Raw genomic sequence first — 8,801 nt, 5'->3', positions numbered from 1 at the left:
ATACTACTATTATTACTAGTTTTGAACTAGGCACGTGATTGGGTTATAATACCATGTGCTAGTACTGTACAGCTGCATGTACATACATAATTATTATAATAATAATATTATAATCGTAGCACAGTCGAGTCGTGTGTTTCGCGTTGGGTGTGTGAAGAGGAGCTGAGTGAGTCGGAGACTAGACACAGTCTTGCTCAGATCAGGTTGCGTTTCAGTACTCCTATAGATCCTATCTCCAGTCCATCATGTCACGTCGCGTCATGCCTCATGGATACCACTTATAAGTAACAATAATACATGTACTAAGTTTTTTCTAAGCTCTCGCAGACTCCATTTCAGCCACTAAGTAGTATTTTACATGAACTAGTACCACTCAGGGGAAGTCCCCGCCAGAAGTACCCTCACTTCATGTCTTCGCGCACTTCACTCTTCACTTCAGTCTTCACTGGACTCCAAACTACCGTAACTATTAGAGTACAAGTCATGCACATCTCATGATTATGAGTGCCGCCAAGACAAGGACTGAAGGAGATCCTACCCTGGCCCAGTCGCAAAGGTCAAAGTACGCTGCAGCGAACATGCAAGACTGACACGACTGTGCACCTTACGCGACCTGTGCAGACTACATTTGTACATGATTGTATTATTCCACAGTACAGTAGTCCTCAGCAGCCAGCTGATGAAGTATTCATGAGGGAATGGCAGGGAAAATTCCCCTGTGTAGGAAAAAGTGCAAAGCAAGCCGTTTAGCAAACGGTTTGCACTCGACAAACTAAAACTTCAGGAGAGCTAGAGCGTGAACAGCCTACGCCAGCACTACTACAGCTAACGGATTACACGCCCACTACTAGCACTAGTATAAAGAAGCGCCCAAGAAACGTAGCTCTGACTCAAAGCCAAGGTTCGCTGATGACTCCTCAACGCAGTGCCTCCGTGTCCGAACACGATAAAAGGGAACGCAGCTGAACCCAACTCCCAAGGTAAGAAGGTCCACGTACTCTATTGCAGTTGCGCCAGAGGCTGTGTGAATCCGGTGAGGCGGAAAGTAACTTGCATTTCGTCAAGGTTGTTCTTTGCCAAGATTTTCTTCCGGGACTTGTTCTTCCTATCTCTATTATTTTTGTTTAGCAGCTACATCCTAGCTCTGCAGCGAAGACTGAACTCTGAAGTGCCGTGTGCGTATACAGTCAGTCTGAACTCTGAAGTCTACACGTGCGCTGGAATCGTGTGCAGGGTGGATCCAGGCTTTTGTAGTGCCTTGCCCTTCGTGGATCACCGAAGTGAGTACCTCCAGGCCAGGGACCCAGGGTCGTGCTGAAGTATGTAGCTGGCGTTTGTGCTACAATCAATTATGTTTGTCATACATGTTACATGTACTAGCAGTTGAGGCAGTACGGAACGCACGCAGCGACGCTGAGACTGAGAGGAAGCAAGTGATGTAGGTTTTCACAGACTCAGTCACCTTCCGTTTGTGCAACCATAACTAAGTAATAGTTACTTCCGACAAATGTAAGAAGCAAGCAAGAAGCACGGCCCAGTCGACACAAGTCAGTGGAAGCGACCGATGTGAGCACAGCATGTACTTCGCAGTAACACTACAGTCAGACCTCGTTTAACCGCACACGTCCGTTTTCCACAAAACATATCCGGATAGGCGAGGGAACCGGTTAACTGAACACTGTTTATGTTAGATGCATCCCGTGTGCTGTAAATATGTAACCAGCTATTATCTACCGGATGGCGAGGGATCCGGATAAAAGAGGAGCGGATAAGCAAGATCTGACTGTACTACTATCAACACCTACTGCCAGTACTGGTTGTAGATCTACGCGGCCTAGTGTCAGTAGGTCTACTAGTGGGCAGTGCACCCTGTTGCTTGGTCAGCAGGTGGGTGGGTGGTTGCAGTCCAGATTGCAGTCGCCTCCACTTATAACGAACTTGCATGTAGCGAATTTCGTGATATAGCGAACCCTTGTCCATGTCCCTGTTTGAACCCACGTGTGTGTCCCATATGGTGCAGTGGTATGTACAGTGATTTTCACTTGGGAGGTTGCGGGTTCGATTCCCGATGATGATGGTCACTAACTTTCACTAATGCAGTGCATATGTGTGCCAAGAATATGTTCCACATCCTGTGGGTAGTCATCGGCGGATAGCGCCGGCATAATTTTGAGCATAATCACGGCTTTCTGAAAAATAGCATTGCCGAGCATAATTTAGTTGATCCTTCATCATAACTGCTGCATGAAACCCCTAGGGCCTCAAAGGTCAAAAGTTCACCGTCCAGAGTCAGTTGTTTGTTACAAAGGCAAGGGAATCCTCATACAATGTAAATAGATCTACACCCGGGACTCGGCAGGGAGTCGTACCATACCACGGTATATATCTGGCACGGCTCCGTGAAAGGGCCTGATCTACACTCAGTGACTGCAAATGTAACAGATAAGTAATGTTTAGGCCGTCAAAGGTCAAACGTTCACCGTCCAGAGTTCGTTGTTTGTTACAAAGGCAGGGGAATCCTCTGGCTTTTGAATTAGTGATCAGTACATGCATGTAGCCTTTGTAGGATGTGGTCTCTCCAGCAGCCAAAGCTGCCACTGTTCGGCTGGTATTTCTGTTATTGTTTTCAAATTTCTTGCACATTATTCTCCCAAATGCATATCTGAAGTCATGTTGTCAATGCAGTGTCATGCATAAGTCACTGCAATGACTCTGATTCTATTCTATTATTATTTATTGAAACTAGGAAAAATGGTAGCACCTACATGTTACCATGTATGTACAGTGGATGACCCACGCCTGGTATAAAGTATTACGTAACGTTAAAGAGAAAAAAAGTAGCAAAGTGAAATGAGGCTCAAAGTCACAGACAGCACACGGGGTCGCCGTGGCAAACAAAGAGAGAGAAGGAAAAGAAAAGATAAGAAAGAAAGAGAGGTAAACAACTCTATGTACATCAGCAGTACTTGTGTGATACGCTTACAATGAACACTCAGCATTCTATTATTTCTGTACATGATTATGCTTGTAATGATGTTGCAGTGCCTATTGCCGTATCCTGGTTCCTTCTCCATAGCTGAGACTAGATCTTCTTAAATTAAAATACACAGTCATACATGTCGAACAAGTAACGTAGTTGCGCGACGTGTGCGGCCTTCATCCTATTCAGGGCCGTAGCAGGCGGTCCGGCAGGTCCGGCAGCTGCCGGACCAATATTCGGCCAAAAAAAAAAAAAAGAAAAAAAAAAGGAGCTCACAGATGTGAGCATGCAGTACAGCTCAGGATGTCCACCCTGTACCATTGAAGGGGATGTGTGCAATAAGTTGTATAGAGGTAGTAGCTAGAGTAGAAATAGTAGTGCCGGTAGTAGACCTACATGTCATCAGGAGTATGACCCTGCTGAAGGTCATGAGGACAGTCATGCCCGTGAATGTTTCTACACTGTACTTCCTGAAATGTATTGATTCTTTCTTCCTCCAATTCTTTCTAGATAGGGTTTGTACCAAAGATATTCCATTGCAATATCCTTTCTCCTCCTCCAAAGGTCCATTTTGATTCTTTTATCACATGCATTTAGATACGGTAGCTCTGCCTTCATAATCTTCAACAAGTTCTGTTTGGACGGATACAACATGCTGATGCCCTTTTTCCTGACTCATGCCGAACGTCCTTCTTCCTTTTCTCGTCCTTTGTCACTCTGCATGGTCACGATTACATGCATGTACATGTACATAGTACATACACGTACAATCATGTACATTTTGTACATGATCATGATGATTGTACGTGTATGTACTATGTACATGTACATGTATGAGTATGGGCTCGGGGGGGGGGGAAGCATCGAAGTCGTATCTTGCCGGACCAACCCAAATGGGGCTGCTACGGGCCTGCTAATCATAGCTATACTACAGGGGCGTCACACACGGTACGACCACTACGACCATGCTCGTACCACTTTTCGTCCAGGATGGTCCACCCAATTCATCCGAAAAAGTAATAAAAAATTCAAGGATCTTCGGACTTGTACAAAACATCGCAACTGTTACTTTCATTGCAAGGAGCATACAGACTTGATGCCTAGCACTAGCAGCTAGCTATTGCCCAAGACTCCAGGCGGCTATCCATTACGATAGGCGGTTGGAGTCACGGTTAGAGACAACCAAACGATGGATTCCTCACGGACGCATTCACTGCAAACTTGACGGAAACAGAGCTGAGCTGGCGGCGATCACTGGGTCCAGAACTAAAATTTTCCAAGATCTACCATGTTACAATGGCGATCAGCACGTCAAGAGACACTGCATGTATGTCACTTGTCAGCTACAACATAATAATTATATTCTTTCCACAACGACACCTACCTAGTACCTCTGGCTCCTGACGATCTACTGCAAGCGGATTCGAAAATGCATTACACCCGCGAACGCAGCGCTTGTCAACGGAAAAGGGAAGCGCTTCATTCTCCGAAGCGGAAAAGTGTTTGGACTGCTGCTCCACGGCGGCAGAATATTCTGCAGCTGTTCACCGACACGACCCGCTTCACCTATATTATAACGACTTACGATCGTTTCGTTCCCCGAGTTTTCTGGTAGCAGCAACAAGAATTTCGTCCGCGACGACAGGACGAAAGTCTCTCGCAAACTAAAGTCCTGTTTCCACGAAGACAGAGAAGATTCCGCAAGCGCTTTCTTCTGCTTCCATTATTGTAGCTCTCCGGTCCACTGGCAGATCTTTCAATCCCACCGAACCAAAAAAAAAGGATCTTCTTTTCTCTCTAAAAACAACTAAAATAATTACTTCGCGACTGTCCAGACCTGACGTGTACATAGTGTACGCGACACGGCAGACTTTTGCAGGACACAACGTACAACATACGTTTTTGCATAGCGGCTGGCGCTAGAACGCGCAGCACGCTTGTACTTCGGATTTTGCGATTTTTTCGACGGCAATGGCCCTGAATCATTGAATGGGTTCCATTTGCCTTGCTTGGCTACCTACGATGTACAGAAAATACCAAAAATCCATGAGAAGTATGTTTTTGGAGCTGGAGTGGGGTTGTCTAATAAGTGCTAGGGGAACCCTCCTTTGTGGCTGTAGAGTGCTAAAACGTGGCCTGTTAGCCGAAAATCCTTACTTTTTTCTCCGGGGGACACCCCCGCACCCCCGGTCGTACCACTCCCACCCACCCTGTGACGCCCCTGTACTAGATCTTCTTCCATGCAGTTTTCTCCGGAAGTCCACATTTGATACCGAGTACACATTCTATACATGTTAGTATCATTATAAACATGAAAGAGCACAGTGTCATGAAGCATAATTTGAGCATAATTTAGTGATTTTCAGAGCATATTGCCAGCATACTGAAAAGCATAATCTGTGTGATTTTCGAGCATTATCCGCCGACGTCTACCTGTGGGCCTTGGAACTAGGATGACCAATGCTCGAGAGAGAGAGAGAGCCACACACTGTAACCCTTAAGGCAATGGGTTATTATCAAACAGTACAGTAAGACCTGTGTTTGCTGGACCCTGTACCAAGTGGAATCCTGTATTGACCGGGCAAATTGTCATGCACCAAAGTTACGTGGATCGAATGTGCATCCCTGGATCAAACGGACTCCTTTCATATCAGGACAGCTTCCGCTGCACCAAGAGAGTCCAGTTAGGGCAGGCTTTACTGCACTGTCCCTCCAGGAGATCGCGATTCCACGGATGCAACAAATTTCGCGATTTTGACCCAAACCCGCGATTTTCTGAAATATCCGCGATTTCCCGTGTTTTGTGTTGTTTTCTGCACTTTCTACGCAGTGCTTTCCATAAATCCATGATTTCGTACATGTAGGTTATTTGCACAGTACGACTTGTACATTCGCAACAAATTTCGTGATTTGGTCCAAATCTGCAAAATTCCGCAAATTCTTGGCAAGTTCCGCACTTTTTGCCGCATTTTTGTTGTTTTCTGCCGCAATTTCTTGCGCAAGCTTTCGAGAATTTTGCCGGAAATTCCCGCAGGGACAGATTGAATGTCCTTTAAATATCTTTTTGTCTCAATGATGTCTTTATTGCCAAAGACGACATCATCAATGTGGTCGATTTGATATCTTCTGCGGTAAAAGTGCACTAACAAAACATCTGAATGAGAGGAACACATTCACTGTTCACTTGAGGCGTGGTTAGATGGAGTTTTCCACATGTTTCAGAACTCCACCACCATCGCGAGAGGAACTAAAATAGAAAATGTATAATGTAAATGTAATTGCATGTGCTAGGGAGAGATAGTTGTAGAGTGTACTGGAAGACCAGATATTTTAACGTCAATAATACAGCTACTGTGCAATGTACGGTCTATGGGCACACCAAGGTAAAATGTGGCAAATTGAACAGGTTATAATTATTAATTTCACAGGACTGGGCTGCGTTTAACGGCAGAAATTCTGCATGCTTGATTGTTACAGTGCATCATAGTGCACTAAGTATCATGTTCCCCAGATGGTAGACATGCTACACATTGGTAGCCAGTGCAGACTAAATTTTATTTTTCAAGGAAACCCTTCGAAAATGGTGCCAATCGATTCAGCATGGCATTTCCATGCCTCCTGCAAAGTTTCAGCTGCTTTGGAGTCATGACAAGGACGCTATGGCGATTTGAGATCGAAAAACTTCAGTTTTGTTTGTCAAGAAGAAAGGCCATGATCGCACACAAATGATACAACCCGTGTGGCACAAAGATTTTGAACGAAGTTGATCCGCAGACCCCGTGCTTCGCGCATGCACGCATGCATACTGCACAGTACAGAGGCTTTTTCGAACGCAGATATGCCAGTAGTTCCTCGTCTTCTTCGAAATGTCTTCCAAATGCGTGGTGCTGGTGTTGTTCTCTTCGTTGAGGCAGAATGCAGCTGCATGTGATGCTCCTGTGTGTTCCTGCATGTTCTCTTTTCGCGTCTCGACATTGTAGCGTCCAGGCTCAGCTCGACTGGAGAAGATTCAGGAGACTATTGTATAGCAGGAAATTTTCGGACGGAATTTATTTTCGTCTGATTTCGTACACGGCCTCTTTTGTACTAAAATTAATTCCGTACTAAAATTTGTTCCGGTGAAGTTATGTGCACTATACATGCGTACCGCATGCGAGCACATGCATTTAGCATTCAGTACTGTACGGAAATATAATCCGTACGAAAGGGCGAAATTCGGTTTTGTCCGAAAATAATAAAATATTTCCGTCCGAAAATTTCCTGCTATACAGTATGCTTTGATCCATATGGAAAATCGATGAAATTTGGTAATTATTGTCGGGCGCTAAAAAGCACTGGGGAGCATGGGGCTACAACTTCGTAGCAGTCATCCCTACCATGACAGGCATCGACTGGTATATGTTCCATTCTGTTCCCTTCCACGACGGGTTGTCTGCGAAGCTTTCCTCTTCGCCGCTTCTCGGACAGATCGTACGTCTTTGCACTGTATCTCTCGTCTACCTCAACGGATCAACGCGGTTTTCGCCAGGACGAACACAAAACCCCAGACTTCGCGGCGGCAACATCTTCGAGTAGGGAAAAGCTAGCAGCTAACCAGGAATCACCAACAAACACGTGTAATACTCAGTGTGATTTGCGTCAGCTGTCATTGTGCCGTCGCACCATGCATGTACCATGCACGGGAATGGAACACGGATGAGTCGTTTTATTACGACAGCCTGCACTGGCTAACATTGGCGCAACTTACTCCCACGTACGCAGGAATGTGGGGGAGCTATGTACACGTTTGTACTGACATATTCTGAACATGTCAGGATTAGTGACTTTGGCGGCAATAGTATGTTGGAGAAGTCGACTGCTTCCAATGTAGAGTTGACACTTTGTATTGATATGTCTCACAGGAGCATGTGACTAGTGGTTTAAGGGAATAGGATTTGGAGTGGATGATGGCTCTGAATATGTGCTTCTCATCATGGGTGATATTGATTCACACCACCACCACCACACGGAGATTCATCAGTGAGGTGTGAGGTGCACTGGATATTTATTGCCATTTTGTAGTTAAATTTCGACCGCTGGAGAAATATTTCATTTTCCTGCTCGAGATTTCAACTGGAGGGTTGAAACATTGTTGCTAAGTAGGGAGCGAGCCTTTTCTTTCTGTTTTGCGGATTTGTACATTCTGCGTACTCCTCGTTTTCACAGGATGCCTGTCCTCAGTCCTGAGTCAGGTCTACATATTAGTCAATTGGGCTGGATGCCTTAGCCTTTTGTTGGCTTGAAGCTGCCAACTTCTTCAACAATAATGTTCCATTTCAACAACAATCCTCGATGTATTGTACATTGCTGTGTCACGGTTCTGCACAGATGTGATCACAAAAGATGACTGCCATTGTTTAATTCACTGGAGACTGGCAAGCGGTGTCGTCTTGCCATCATGGCAAGCAAGCTGGGTGAAGACCATGATGCAGAGAAGGTAAACACAATTGCGATGAACACGGTCTGTGGCAGACACTTATGTATCTTGTGTCCACCCGACCATTGGTTATTTAAACTAAAAAATAATATGCCATTCTTCACAGGTTCGCAAAATTTGAGCAGTATGGCAACTTTGCAACTGGGAGCTTAGTAAAAGATTGTGATTGATTGGTTCTAGGGCCAAATCTAAGTGGCCGTATCGCAGGCATGTTCAATTCAAGGCTTGCTAATGGTGTACCTATGAAGTCTGGATGAATGTGCCGATTCAGGAATGTCTCAATCTCGCCGCCCACAAGCAACTCTGTTTGACGATCATTGACGGATGCATGACCCCCTCCACCAT

The 8,801-nt window shown here is 45.3% G+C and overlaps 1 protein-coding gene across 4 annotated transcripts in view; it reads left to right on the top strand.

Annotated features, from left to right (window-relative positions):
- Positions 1–842: 842 nt before the first annotated feature.
- LOC135822627 (uncharacterized) overlaps positions 843–8,801 on the top strand; it is a 55,325-nt gene continuing 47,366 nt past the window's right edge. Inside the window, exons 1-3 of one of the 4 annotated variants that reach the window (XM_065335436.1) lie at positions 843–980; positions 1,129–1,280; positions 8,348–8,456. In XM_065335436.1, the coding sequence (XP_065191508.1) occupies positions 8,418–8,456 (39 nt within the window). In that variant the 5' untranslated portion in view covers positions 843–980; positions 1,129–1,280; positions 8,348–8,417. Of the gene's footprint in view, positions 981–1,015; positions 1,034–1,128; positions 1,281–1,305; positions 1,567–8,347; positions 8,457–8,801 lie in introns of those variants that run through there. The other 3 variants (XM_065335437.1, XM_065335438.1, XM_065335435.1) reach the window with 3 other exon arrangements.

Source organism: Sycon ciliatum, chromosome 8 (assembly GCF_964019385.1).
Source record: "Sycon ciliatum chromosome 8, ocSycCili1.1, whole genome shotgun sequence".
NCBI lineage: Eukaryota > Metazoa > Porifera > Calcarea > Leucosolenida > Sycettidae > Sycon > Sycon ciliatum.
The sequence above is the reverse complement of the archived record's forward strand: the minus strand, read 5'-3'. Positions and strand labels throughout refer to the sequence as shown.